Below are 15,393 nucleotides of genomic sequence, written 5' to 3' on the forward strand. Positions count from 1 at the left end.
GAGCACGTATTGAAATGCGCTCAATTGCGGTTGCAGTAATACATACTATTTAAGATAATTCTGTTGACGTCACTTTCAACATTTTGGAGCCATACTTGGCGGGAAATCAGATTACTGAATCGGACTAATTTTGGCGTCCGTGTCTGAGGTAAGACAATTAGCACGATGGATTGGTATTTCAGATTGGAGAATGTAGACACGTGGCGGTCGGACGTCACATTATCTTTCTTTCACCATATTAATTTGGGGTCATCTGCTCCCTCTTTTGTTATAGATGGCGGGTATCCACGCTATGTAAATATGGACATATGATTGAAGTGAGCACAGAAATACCATTAAGGACACTCATGTAAAGAGGTCATACTCTAGGGTACTTAAAAATTATAAGATGAGATAGATTAAAATTTGCATACTCCTTATTTGTATATCATACAAGTGTATGAAACAGTTTATAAAATTGGGATTTAATTTTGTAACCAGTGTCAACCAGATTTGAAGTATAAAAAGTGGAAGTATCTTTGCCGTGTTTGCCGGGACGGAAGTAGAACCAGCTGCGACGTAAGATAGTTTTGCTTCAATATTTGTGATATATTTCTAAGGTCGAGCACTGGACGCATTATGAATTGGATGTACCGATGCGAGGGTGTCATATTACCATTTAGGTGTAAATAGAGTGACATTTCAGGAATACTGGTAGGCATTTTGAGATCATTTCAATATATTTCTGGAATATACTTCACGGTCCCACTATTTAAGGGGTTTCGCATTGATCCACGATTGAGATGCAAATATTGACCTTTTTTACGGCGTTAAAAATATGCTTTTATTGCACCTCGTCCCACTTCATCTCATGTGACACACTGGATGGTAATCTTATTATCGAATGTTTTATGCAGGGTAATATGTAGTTCCTAAATGTGATGTATTACTTTTCATGATCATGACAATTAATTGATGTTATGTTATTTAAATTTGTAGCGCCTGCAGATACTCGTAAGTGTCCCGGCGCGGTGATTTTAGTTGAACCTCACAATGCACCGGTTAAAATGTATTTGTAAGGAAGGTTTGGGATTCCACAAAGTCAAACACATGTATAAAATGCAGTGGCGTAACGAAATTTGAAGAGGCCCCCCCCTGCAAGGTGCAGGGAGGGGCCCTGATCTGGATTTTATCAGGAGCTCTTGGACGAGAGTATTGTGCTGAGGGGGCCCCCTGCAGCTCGGCCCCCCCCCCCCACACTAAGGGGCAGCGGGGGCCTGTGTTACATCACTGATACAATGTGTGGTGTGTTCACACTACACTACAACCATATTTATGTTGAATTTCCAGCCCTGAGAAAGTCGTGGGAAACATCCCAGTCGACAAAACACATGTTGACTGTCTGGACTAAAGAGAAAGAAAATTAAAAGACCAATAGAAATACAAGAAATGTGGTATAAAATTTGATTTGTTTGACTGGACTGAGTGTGTGCTCGGGTAATGCAATTTTGTTACGGATAGATCACTTGTTGTCTCAATCAATCCCTTCTCAGCGGGTGTAATTCCCCCACTGTGCTGGGAGGAAGGGGGCGCGCACAGCGCTCCGGTGCTCATGACGAGCTGAGCTCGTCACGGCCACACCCGTTTCTGTAGCACGCTCGCACAGAGGGGGAATTAGTCCCGCGTACGAGCATGGTGGCTGAGCTCGTCATGAGCACGCGGCCACGGTGCCTCATGAGCACCCATGTGATTAAGGGGGTTGGGTGAATCTTGCTTCCCTTGGAGCACTACTATTCAAATCGATACAAGTGTACACATACCCGTTACTAGTGAGCGCCACAAATAACCCGGTGAATCATCACCCAATTGTGTTGAATCATCAGTTACCCGGATCGGAAGCTCCTTAATGGTTTGTGACCGTAATTGTAGTTGTAAACGATTGATAAATTCCGTTCCGAATTGGAAATGAGGGAGGGATCGTTCCTTTCACCAACCCTCCTGTTTGCATGTCAGATAGGATCATAAAACTCGGGCTAATGATATGTGGCATTGGAGTCCGACATGGCTATGGGCCTGGGGACCAATGGGACCTGGTTGTTCGGAAGTTAGCTTCTGGTGGGGAGGGCGAAGGACCGGTCGGCCCTGGTCGCCCTTGTGATGTAAGGAGGCCACATAAAGTGACTTACATTGTTAAGGGGAGTTCTCCTTGCGTACACCCTAGGCCAGCACTGAGGGGGAGAGACGGTAAGCTCACCCCAGGGAGAATGGAAACACCGGCTGGGGGCAAGGGCGCCAGTTTACAATCTAGCGGTACAAAAGGGGGTGGTGATGGACGGAGCATCTGAACCAATCAAACACTCACACCCAGTCAACAGATCTGGGTTTAATCCATCACCGTTCTTTAGCCCGCTCTGCCACCCCAGTTCAGACATGGCCATATGCAAATCAGTCTGACCCTGTGCCTCATGGGAACAGTCCAGCCCGAACTGCCAAGCCATGTCTTCCCTGGACCGGAAACAAGCTTCCGAGGACCGGTTTCTGGCATTCCAGCCGTCTTCAGCCCGGCTTGCTTGAATCCAGTGGCAAAGTGAGCAAGGGACTCACGTCTGAGCATACCCTGCCAACTCATGGCGAGCAAAGCGGTACAAAAGGGGGTGTTGATGGACGGAGCATCTGAACCAATCAAACACTCACACCCAGTCAACAGCCCTGGGTTTAATCCATCACTGTTCTTTAGCTCACTCTGCCACCCTAGTTCAGACATGGCCATATGCAAATCAGTCTGACCCTGTGCCTCATGGGAACAGTCCAGCCCGAACTGCCAAGCCATGCCTTCCCTGGACCGGAAACAAGCTTCCGAGGACCGGTTTCTGGCATTACAGCCGTCTTCAGCCCGGCTTGCTTGAATCCAGTGGCAAAGTGAGCAAGGGACTCACGTCTGAGCATACCCTGCCACACTTATGGCGGCCAAAAGCGGTACAAAAGGGGGTGGTGATGGACAGACAGTTTACAATCTAGGGCATGGGCAGCAGCCCCTGGTTATTCCCTACGAGCCCACTTCGGCAGCCTGGTGGTGGAGGTGTGGGCCCCTAGGGTGGCGGACCAGGTCTGATGGCAGGGGCTCACCTCTCAAGGACGCAGGTGGGTTGCGCCTTGCGTGGTTCTCAGTTAGGGGACACGAGCCAGAAGGCCCCTTCGTGCTGGTGCAATAGAGAACATTCTTTGGATATAAATTGAGTTCTGTCATTCTTGCTCATGGATTATGACTTTATGATCATCACCAGGGTGCAAGCATGCCTGCGTCATGGGGGGATTGTTTTTGTGCAGAAAGGGGCACCTTCCTGCACAAAAGCAATCACTGCACATGGGTGTTGCGTGGGAACGCCCCAGCAACAGCTATGTTCCGCCCCTAACACGCAAAGTGTTGCGTGAACAGGGGCGATATTTACAAGCACAGGTTAAGTCACTCAGGGTGACTCTACCTGTGCTTGTAAATATCCCTTAGCAGGCTGCGCCACTGGTGCGTCTCGGAACGTGATGCCCCGGCTGCGCATGGGGCTTGTAAATCTGCCCCTTCGTGTCCAGGGTAAGAGCCGTGCGGCCCCCCTGTCTGCCCCTGAGAAGCCGCAGCACTCTCCCGTAAGGGTGCCGCACCCCTGCTGAGAAGGGCAGGCGCTGTCCACTGCAGAAGACCCCAGGGTACCGGCCCCGGAGAGCCCTGGCGGCTGGCGCAGACAGGCTGCAGTCACTTCATGCCCAGGGTAAGAGCCGTGCGACCCCCCTGTCTGCCCCTGAGAAGCTGCAGCTCTCTCCCGTGAGGGTGCTGCACACCTGCTGAGAAAGGCAGGCGCTGTCCACTGCAGAAGACCCCAGGGTACCGGCCCCGGAGAGCCCTGGCGGCTGGCGCAGACAGGCTGCAGTCACTTCATGCCCAGGGTAAGAGCCGTGCGACCCCTGTCTGCCCCTGAGAAGCCGCAGCACTCTCCCGTAAGGGTGCCGCACCCCTGCTGAGAAGGGCAGGCGCTGTCCACTGCAGAAGACCCCAGGGTACCGGCCCCGGAGAGCCCTGGCGGCTGGCGCAGACAGGCTGCAGTCACTTCATGCCCAGGGTAAGAGCCGTGCGACCCCCCTGTCTGCCCCTGAGAAGCCGCAGCACTCTCCCGTAAGGGTGCCGCACCCCTGCTGGGAAGGGCAGGCGCTGTCCACTGCAGGAGCGCAGCCCCTCGGGGCCCCTGGGCCCCTGCCCATCAAAAGCCCTGGCGCAGACAGGCTGCAGTCACTTCATGGCCAGGGTAAGAGCCGGCCGGCCCCGGGCTCACCTGTCTGCGGCTCCTGCGCGCTCCCTGGCGCTGCCCACTGCAGGAGCGCAGCCCCTCGGGGCCCCTGGGCCCCTGCCCACGGAAAGCCCTGGCGCAGACAGGTCTGCAGTCACTTCATGCCCAGGGTAAGAGCCGCGCCGGCCCCGGGCTCACCTGTCTGCGGCTCCTGCGCGCTCCCTGGCGCTGCGCCAGGAACACATGAATAACTCATAGAGGGCCTCTCCGGCGGGACAAGCGCTGCATACCAAGGAGGCGGCCTCTGCGCCAGCGCTGACGCGCACGGGAGCCCAGCTTCCAGGCCGGATCCAGTGGAGGAGGCGGGAGGGGGCCCCCCTTCCAGGCCGGCTCCAGTGGAGGAGGCGGGAGGGGGCCCCCCTTCCAGGCCGGCTCCAGTGGAGGAGGCACCCGGTGACGCACGGGCAGGAGAGAGGCCACCCCAGTGGTCGCTCTGTTGGTCTGTGCCCATTGCGCACGTCATGCGCCATCAGCGCATCTGTGACCACCGGCCACTGCGCGTCACTGCCTCCGAGAATGACGTCAGCAACCCTTATCTGTATGCAGCAAGAGGCCCGAGAGGGGAGGGAGGGCACCCCACGAGTGCATCTCTGTCATAGGACGGAGGATACCCCAGTGAGCTGTGCACAGGCTACACAAATCTGTGCGTCACCTGTACCATGACGCCTGGAAGGTAGCTCGTGGGCGAATGCACCCGCTACAGACATCTGCCTTGTAACCTACTGGTTGTATTACAAGTGAGCCTTTTGCAAAGAGCTGATTGTGTGTTTCTATCCCAGCAAGATAGCTCGGTGGGTTCATGCACTTCAGAGGTCTGTGTATGCATTTGTAGGATTTGGGTTTGAGTGTCAGTGGGTTCATAGGTCTATACAAAATAATTCTGCTGGCCTACAGATGAAGCATTCGAATGCCAGTAAGATAGTACAGTGGGTTCATGCAGTTGTGCATGGCCATTTAAGTAATCTGTAAATCAAATGCCACAATACCAACCAGTACATTATTACTGACTCATAAATGTGCCTGCTGTAGAGACCAGTGCGTAATCTGCAGGTCCCAGGTCTGAATCCCACTGAGCTAACCTGCGGGGACAGCGGACAGGTGTCTGCCGCACAGATCCATGGGCGAGTTACAGGCACGCATTGCAAACCTAACAAGCATGGGCATAGCCAATAGGTCTCACCTTCGGGACCTTATACGTTTTAGCCACGCAGCACCTTATTCTGGGTGCTTAACATTTACAGGTTTTACTAGGTGTAGCACTGGGTGGGAGATGGCAAGCAAAACAAAGGTAGGGCCCATGAATGAGAAGAGGGGAGAGAAGGTAGCCTTACCAGCTGCTGACCTTGAAACTGGGGAACCGTGTTCGAGTCTCGGCGACGACGCTCAACATCCTGTGATTCTGGGCAAATCACTTAATCTTCCCGTGCCTAACAAAACTAGCATTGGCAAAGCCAATAGGTCTCGCCTTTGGGACCTTATAAGTATTTAGCCATGCAACAGTTCTTGTTGCACCAAGGATATTGTGCTGCATAACTAAACACTTATAAGGTCCCGAAGGCGAGACCTATTGGCTATGCCAATGCTTGTTTAGGGTACTGCCGGATATTCTTGTAGTATTTTTTGACACTACCACTTCTCTGGTCTCTCTTCAATCGATTTTAAAATGTGACTTCCTCACCTGTTGACTGAAATGCTTCAGAGGTCCACTGCCACTAGTAGCTTTGATGGTTCCATATCTTAAACTCACATCACCTAACATCAAGCCTTTAAAGAATGTGCCAGGTGCGTGCATCACTAGCCCTGTTGTGACACAAGCAACATTGTTCATGTGCAGAGCTCCAGTTGGGCAAAAAACACCCATCAGTACGCCCATGCACTAGACGAGACACGGATGTATGACATTACAACGCATGCTTTTACATCGCATGCCTTTACAACGCTGTTTTTACAACGCATGCCTTTACAACGCATAGTGCTTTGGGGCGCTGGATAGTGAATAGTTTAATTTACTATTCCAACTCCAGTGCCCGTGGATAGTAGGGAAGGTGTTGGATAGTAAATTAAACCTATTCCCTATCCTAGAGTGCCCCCCAGCGCAATGCGTTGTAATGGTTTGCGTTGTAAAAGTTGCGTCGTAAAGGCACTGCGTGGTAAAAGTTGCGTTGTAAAGGATGTTTCCCCCAGACACCATCCACGCACACCAACAAAAGCGCAGGACATTGATAGGTTTAATTGAAACAAGCGCACACCACCATCGAGCTTGCGCTACATTGCTGCTTTTTGCAATTAGCCGATCTACTACATTTTATCATCTATCACTACCCACACAGTTTATTTACAGAAAAAATAGAATTTTTCTTTTCCAGCCTTCAGTTTTTCATTATCTTGCTTTTTACACAGACCATGATCTGCATTTATGTTTGCTAATTTGTGGAATCTATCTAATGTTTAAAATATGTAATGTATTTACGAATAATGCAGCATCTTGAGATACAATCGAGCACAAACATATCAGCATATAGCACTTTTGGGATATGCCCGAGCCACTAATTCAACCTACACATTTCCAACTAGTCTAGGGCCAGGTCAAAGTCTGCTAGATACAGTGAGAGGAGCAAAAGTTAACCGGGCTCGTCTTAGTACCCGTTTTACAACAACGCCATCCATTATTACACAGGGGTCTCACAAGCAGTATATTTTCCTACAGCGTGAAATACTCTAAGGTTGTCAAACTTAAGTAGTACGATCTAAAATGTGTCAGGCCTCATTTATGAGAAATGACGCATCGTTGCGTGAAAGCAGCGATGCGTCACTTTTCACTGCGCCCTCCTTGCGACATACCTAATGTGTCATACGTCATACATTAAATATCATGTCACAAGGAGTTACAGATATGTTAGTATTTCTGACGTATCTGTGAGCGCAAAATTGACGCATTGCTGGAGTGTGTCACAAAAGTGACGCAACTCCAGCAATGCACTGGAGGCAAGCCCCGTGTGAAAGGGCCTGCGTCAGTCTTACGCCTGCTGTGATGCAGGGGCAAGATTTTGACGCGACGGCGCCTAGAAGTGACGCAGTGAAATTTCATACATTTCACTGCGTCACTTCTATGAGGCTTTTTGCGGAGGAACGCCCCCCGCATACATTATACCTGACGCAGGTATAATGTAGCGCAGGGGTTTACAAAGTGACGCATCTTCTTACATGCGTCACTTTGTAAATAGTGCGCAACAGGAGGAATGTTTTATGCAGCCGATGCGTCACAAAAAGTGACGCATCGGAAGCGCAAAACTGACGCAAGGCCTCATAAACGAGGCCCTTCTTCTCTAGGATAAATTTTGTAGGAGCAATTGTGACGCTACTAGGGCCCGATGCACGTGATGCTCTGATCGTACAAAGCATGTTCCCTTAGATGCTTTGATGCAGCTCAGTCTGCTTGCTCCCTGGGCAGTAGGTGTCTCTGGACACAAAGCAATGCCACTGGTGAGCACATGTAACTCATCCTTGCGCATGAATCACTCTTTGCATTCTCCTTTCCTCATCCTCACTCCTTTGCTATCCGTCTGCAGAACGTCTGGAAATGTTTCTGTTACGAACACCGACTCCCAATTCTTCTGTGTGCATGAAGTATTACAATCGAATTTGCAAAGCTGTGCTCTCACAACTACATTAAGGTGTCACAGAAAAAAGTACAATGAACAATATGATTCAATGAACAGAAGCAGATTCTTTCGTGTGTTTCTTGTCACAGCAAGATGATGGTTTATTTGTATCCAGACTTGAGGAATATCACAGTTAGCCGACACGTGTTTCGTCGTGTATAGTTGAGTCAACACGACTCTTCAGGGCTTGAAACTCAACTCCAAAAGTATGGGTTGAGACTAGTCTGGGCCTCGTAGTTGTGTTCTGTGTAGGTAGATAAGAGAGAGACACTATGTCATTAGGAATCAAATTTGTGACTGAGTAGGAATGGTGTATCCAGTGGAGTCACGTGCAAGATACACTTTTTGCTGCTAAATTCCGCCCTATTGGGTAGGTCAGCGTCTTCGAATATTAGCGCTCTGAATGCGGTTGCGTATCAGGCAGTAACCGGGAGGGGATCCATCTGTACAAGTGCTGCAGAAAACGGGTTCGTTTTCTCTTTAGTGGTGAGCCGTGGTGCGGTATCCCTCCTCTGTTGGTTCCCGGTCGTCGTCTCTCGTGTACAATCGAATTTGCACAGCATCGCGCCAAAGAAAAGAAAAGGTGCGATGATGAGGTGAAGTTATCACTCGCGTCGTTCTGTAAGTGTGAGCTTGCTTTAACATGCATGCATGCAAATCCATAATGGTGCAGGGGCTAGTTCCTTAATAAAAAATAAATTACGCTAATGGCGCAAAAATACTTCTACTGCGGTGAAGCACACGACAGCAAAAGACAGCTGCCAGGCCGTGCACAAAAAATAACTGAAATGCCCGTGACAATGACAGAACCAACACAACTACTAACCATCATACTCCTAAAAGTGTGACAATTCATACTATTCAAGGCCCCCGAAGCCTTACGAATGGCTCGAGTGGCAGGTGTCAGTCATTATTAATGTATATAAAATTAATAAACAGCTGTTTTTGTACTCCAACTCAAATTTGGCAGACAGCACCACCATGTGGCAGACTGGCGCAAGAGCCGGTGCTAAGAATTAAGTGCCGGTGCCGAGCACCGGAAACCATCGGCTGAAATTAAACACTGATTTTGTGTCTCGTGGTAATGCACTAGCAGATTGGGCAGCTAAAGATTCAGCTATGTGCACACACCTGTCTGTGCCAACAGGGTCACACCATGTCCCTGTTCTATTGGCTGAGACGGCCTCACCACCTGAATCTATCCCTAACACAGATAATGCCACGCCTCAATATTCTGAGACCCCGCGTTTACATCTTTGAGAGTTGCAGGAGACTGCTCCACCACATGAGAAAAAGTTATGGGAGTCTACAGGATGTTCCCAGTCAGGGGATGACCTAATATATAGACAATTATCTACAGGTAAGCAAGTGATGCCACAGGCTTTACTTATGATAGCTCTTGATCAGTTGCATTTACCAGCTCATACTTCAAGAGTTCACTTGTCTGTGCAAATACAAGTTTGTTCCCAATTTTCAAGATATGGTTACTATGTACCTTCAGAGTTGTATTGTCTGCTAACAATTTTCTCCCAATCCTACATTGAAAGAAATACATTCTACCATTCACCCTTTAAAGCCCTCCATATTGACTTTGTGGACATGATAGAGAGTTGCATTAACTATCAATACTACATAGTTGTAGTTTGTCCTTTGTCTCGATGGATTGAAGTGGGACCGTTCATTCATTGTGATGCTATAAAAGACACCCGGGGCCTTATTTATGAAGGACTTGCGCCGCCGGTGCGTCACTTTTAACATGGGAAAAAGTGACGCACCGGTGGCGCAAGTCCTTCATAAATAAGGCCCCTGCTACATTACTGATTCGTGAGGTGATTTCATGCTGGGGAATTCCAGAAGCAATACGATCTAACAACGCCACACACTTTGTTAATGTAATCTTCACACATCTTACAACAATGTCACAGATAAAACATAAACTACCCTCTGTTTATCATCCCCAAACTAATGGCATTGTTGAGTGCCTAAATGGCCTGCCGAAGAGTACGATCAGCAAGCTATGCGCCACTTGACACAGGAAAAGGTTGTATTGCCTAACATTGACACTCTTTTCCCTTAGGGATATGCCTAGTTGTGACCATCACCTGACACCCCATCAGAAAGCGACACAGAGACCCATGAACGTGCAAATACTTGCCACTAGAAGTAATGTACAGGGAGAAAGCACAGTGGAAATCCTAAACGATGAAATGCATATTTACCTTTATGAATTAATCAAAGTCGCAAAGTTTATTTCTAAACAGGTAACCAAAGAGAAGGAGAAGAGAGTCACTGCTGAAGTCAACCTCCCAGTTGTGCTCGTCAGAGACACTGTTTTTGTTCACAATTTTGTTCGGAAATGGAGACAGCTGCCCCCTATTTACCAGGGTGGTGTCAATAGGAGGCAGTGCAAAAATGAAGACCGGGGAAAACCTGGTCTTAACATGGCGAAACAAGGAGAAATGCCTAATTTCTCCTTGTTTTTTTCTGTTTCTATGGGTGCTGAATTGTGCAGCACACATAGAAACAGAAAATCGCCATGAATGATTGTTCATGTGCAGGAAGGTGTCTCTTCCTGCACATAAACTATTATTTTTAAAAATGACGATTTGCAACTTCTACATCTGCTGCGCACTGCAGCACATATAGAAGTTTCAATTCGCCATTCTGAATTGTTTATGTGCAGGAAGGGACACCTTCCTGCACATAGACAATCATTCCCTCAACGCGGGCACCATTGCACTATTGTGCAAGGGTCCCTGCGTTGACTCTAGGCAGCTGAGTTAAGCGCCAGTGCTCGGGAAAACGCAGGGATGTGCCGTACCATTGTCAATACGGTGCATCCTTACATTTTCAGAATGGCGGAACGTGCGGTTTTCAAAGTTTGCTTAATGACACACTTCGCCATTCCCTTGTAAATATGCCCTTATGCGTTTTGCATCTCTACTAGTGTAGGCTTAAGTCCCAAATGCAACTAGCACGACAAAGTTGCACTATTTTAGTGAATGCCACAAAACATGACTCCTCAGCAGAAGTTTTTTTATATTCTTACTGATAGACAGGACATTAAGGATGAGATAGCATGAATGAAGAAGACAGGTCATCCAACTACTGCAGAATGGATCCAGGTGGTCTTAGATGTAGGGTTTTTAAGTGTACCACGCCCGCCCACTGAGTGTGATAGTTATTTAGTAAATCCTTCACCCCCAGATTGTGTTCATAGGCCGGGATTTAGAGTCACTGGATCAGTTTTGCCCATGATCAATGGCATGCTCAGATATCGAATTTTCCTGCAGGGTCATGTCTTTATGGAATGGTACTGGTGTTAGTCAGGATGCGGTGAAAAAGTGTGCATGTATATGGAAGGAAAACTTTGATAGTACAGTAAGTCCACAGACAGTCATGAGACTAACTTCTGTGTCTTTATGTTTCAGAGGAAACAGCACCTTTAATGTAGGACGCAATGTTAATTGTGGAGCCATAATGGATCACGTTGACATGCAGGGGGGCACCTCCAGCCTCACGGACTATTATTGGCAGTGTGGAGAATGACTGTACCCCCAGTTACCACCAAACTAGGAGGCGTCCACTCAGTGGGGACCTTGCACATCCCTGTTTTGGTCATTTCTGGAATTAACATATCAGCTCTACACGAGTACCCCATGAAGCCGACCAATAACTTTATTACCTCATCATTGAAGGAAAAGAACTGCAGAGTATTATGGCACTAACACTTGGAATTATGTTCCCCAAGAGTATCTGTTGATTCATTATGCACAGTTGTTCTTTTAAAGCATTGTGCCATTTGTTCAGGCTAAAGCAACTGCTTGATGGCTGCAGATAACTCGATGGGAACTCCTCAAGTGCATCAGCACTACAAACGATGGATTTATTGCCGTAAAGTAGGAGCTGCATGCTATGAGAATGATGATGATGCAGCACTGCTATCTATTTGACCTTATGATGGTCATTTAAGGAGGGGTATGTGCCAAGATTGGGACTGCATGTTGTACTTATGTCCCAGCAAATGATGCAGACAGTGGAACTTTGTCAGAGGCTATACAAACTTTATACAATCTGCAAAACAAAATGGTGAATATGGAGGTGCCCCAGATAACTGGTTTAGTGAGTGGTTGTCATTACTGCCATCCTGGATGTTGGGACTGTTGGGAGCCTTGTTGGCAATTTTTGTGCCTCTACTAATAATGTATTGTGTAATAAGATTAATCTTAGCATATTGTAGAAGGACCCGTATAAAGGTGGGAGGAATGTTTCCAGTTAGCACACCAACATTACTACTAAGTTCTCAGGGCTATACATATCACCTAGTGCCAAGTGTAGACCAAGGTTTAGATCCAGTTGTTGAAATTGGGCCTGGGTGGAGTTCTGCTCCATGGAACTCCGTGAAGTGCCGAAAAACCTCTGCCGCACTCCGCGGAGTTCCACGAGCTGTGGATTCTGGTAAGCCAGCTGCAAACACTGATTTTTAGTGCCTCGAGTTTGTCCTTTGCTATAAAAATTAGTGTGAACGGCACTACATGTCATGCCAGAGGGCGCTGCTTCTTTCTGCTGCTCGAGTAGATATTCCAATTGAGATGCAGCTTCCTCAACGCAAGCAGCAGATTTCTCAATGCGAGCGGTTGCGACCTGCCTTGACTGCCCACTTTGAGAAATATCACCAGGAGGATGTCTAGTATGTGATTGTTTTCTCACGCTAAATTAGCATTGGCTAGCCACACAAGAGTAAAAACTCTGCTCCGTGACACTTCACGGAGCTTTGCGGAACTAGTGCGGAGTGGGCAAAACTCCGCCGGCGGAGTGGAATTCTCCACCCACCCCTAGTTGAAATATCAACTATAGGGTGGAATGTTATGGAAAATATGAAATGTGAAGAGATGGCACAACAGCAGACAACAGTAGAGAGCGTCACACAGCTATAGGTGGTGAAAAAGCAGTGAAGGCCAACAACTTGTGCTGATGAAACAGAATGCATGACCTGTAAAGTTGTAGTTAAAGGAAAACCCATGTTTGTCAAGTTTGAAGGAAATGATGGCCTTAGCTAGTTAGTTAAGTAAGAATGTGATTGAAGTATAGGAGCAAGAGACTGAATGAGCCAAAGGTTACACAGAATCTGATAAAATGTTTTGGGAGCAGAATGATAAAGTACACACGCAAATACATATGTATTCGAGCACAGAGAAGGGTTAGGTTGTTAAGCTTTGTTAGAACTGCAATAAAGTGTGTGTAGTGAATTAGTTTAAAGTTTAGGGCCGCAAGGTCACATGCCACATGACGTATTTCCACAACTAATGTATAACTATGCAGTGATTCATTACCTAAGGTTCGGTAATAAAGTATTGTCTGACTTTGTATGAAAGAAGCAGGCTGTGAAGTAGCAGATTGAGTCCGGCTGTTTACTTATGTGGGATTGCCATTCTCCCTGTCACGACAGTAAAGAGCTGTTTTTACATCGACGAGTGGACTCTGTCTTTTTCTTTATTTTTAAGCTACCCTGCATTTACGTACATCTAATTGTGGTTGTAAAGTGCACTGCATGTAGGAAGGGAAGGTGGGAGAGTGGGATTACAACCCCTGCCCATCTCCTGACCATGCCACCAACCAGGACTAAGGCCTGTGATGATCTAATGCTTTCTCCCACCATCCACTCCCACCGCAGCCACGTGCACGAGGGATGAGGGGCGGGGCAGGAAGTTGAATGACTGTGCCCGAGTCTGCCACTTGACTTCCTGTACCCACCTCCTGGTTCTAGAAGAAGGATGGCAGATGTTGTTTATCTAAATGTTGCCTTCAGAAATCTTCCATCTTTGCCACCACACCTAAACAAAAGTTTGTTTTGTAGCTAGACGCATTTGACCATCTTTTTACCAGTCTGTGCCTTTGCTCTCAAAAGTGATTTCCATGCTCACATCTGCTTTTTCAAATCTGCATTGCCGTCGACTCCCATCCATAACTTTTTGTTATAAAGGTTTTATGTCCCTTTTTTAACCTCTTCAGCGTGGCGCAAATTCGTGCGCTGTGCTAAACGTTCTATTGGGCTTATGGACTCTTGACGGATGGTTCCGTCATGAGCACAGCCCAACCGACGCTCATGACGGAACCGTTCCATCATGAGCACCGAAGGGGTTAAAATTGTATTTTATGTATAGAGTTTTATATAGCGTGGACTTGACCCTTGGGTATCAGAGCGCTTAACAGTTACATCTGGAATATTTATGATACAATGCGAATAACTATATATAATTCCTGTACAGGTTCTAAGATGTGAATGTTGGCCTCACATACCTCCGCTGCGGTGGCAAGCTGGAAATGTCTGGCACGGGACAGGCACCCCGCTCCTGCCCGCCAGCTTGGCCCCCACGCTGTCCAGGCTGTGTTGGGCTCGGATTGGTATTCCTGACTGCGAAGCGCTGTGGGTTCCTTTCTCGTCCCTCTCGGCCTTGGTGGAGGGGTCAGTCACTCCGTTCCACACGCGTGCTCCTTCTGCAGCCTCTGGAAAAGAAAAGAGGTGAGCAATGTGGGAGCTTGGTCACAGAGGTTCAAACTCTACAAATATTCCTACGACCCTCATTGCGGGTGAACATGAGGTGAGCAATGAGTGAGCTCCAATAGACGTTCAAAATCCACTAAGAACAAGTGGCCATATTATCAAGAAAGGGCGATACATTATCGCCGCTTTTATCAGCAAGGAACTGCTGCTAAAGCGGCGATAATGGGCTTGATAATATGCCCTTGTGAATTCCCAAAGAAGCCCAGGTTAACACCAGAAACATTGTGCATCGTAATTCCCACCTAAATTCAACTAATGAGGGGGCGCAGGTAGCCACCCTATCCCTTTGCGCCGAGCTTTCGAGCTGTGTCATAGGCTGCTTGTAATCCACGTCACGTGTGACCCGTGTGCTTTTATGTTTTTCATTAGATGCCAGACTGCATGTACCATGATGCAAAGTGAAGCAACCCCCATGAGTGATCACACCTGGACAGGACACTGCAGCAGTGTCTGGGTCGCCACTGTAGTACCTGCACAATCCACGGGAGGGCGACATGACCCAGTGAAAGTGGACAGTGCCCTCCAGAGGCTGGGGCAGGCCCAGTGAAAAGGCTGCTCTCTGTTGCTGCAGTACCAGTTTAAATCAGCAGCAGTTTTACGCAGCGTCGGTATAACGCATACCAGATTCATGCATCTCCTCTGCAAGGTGCAGGGCACAAGTCCTAAAAAAAGAAGTGGGGGCACTAACCTAGTTAATCTGTATGCAAATGACATCACGGCGCGTGACATCACGGCGCGTGACATCACGGCGCGTGACATCACAGCGTGTGACATCACAGCATGTGACATCACAGGAAGTGGCATCATAAGAATTGACATCAGATCTTAAGCCCTCACATATATGTTTAACATG

At 48.0% G+C, this 15,393-nt stretch overlaps 1 protein-coding gene across 1 annotated transcript in view; it reads right to left on the reverse strand.

The window, feature by feature from the left end:
- The window catches only part of NYAP1 (neuronal tyrosine phosphorylated phosphoinositide-3-kinase adaptor 1), a 436,069-nt gene that overhangs the window by 18,253 nt on the left and 402,423 nt on the right, over positions 1–15,393 (reverse strand). The window contains exon 5 of the mRNA XM_078669654.1: positions 14,276–14,482. Within this exon, the coding sequence (XP_078525780.1) occupies positions 14,276–14,482 (207 nt within the window). The remainder of the gene's footprint in view (positions 1–14,275; positions 14,483–15,393) is intronic.

This window comes from Lissotriton helveticus, chromosome 12 (genome assembly GCF_964261635.1).
Source record: "Lissotriton helveticus chromosome 12, aLisHel1.1, whole genome shotgun sequence".
In the NCBI taxonomy this organism is placed as follows: Eukaryota; Metazoa; Chordata; class Amphibia; order Caudata; family Salamandridae; genus Lissotriton; species Lissotriton helveticus.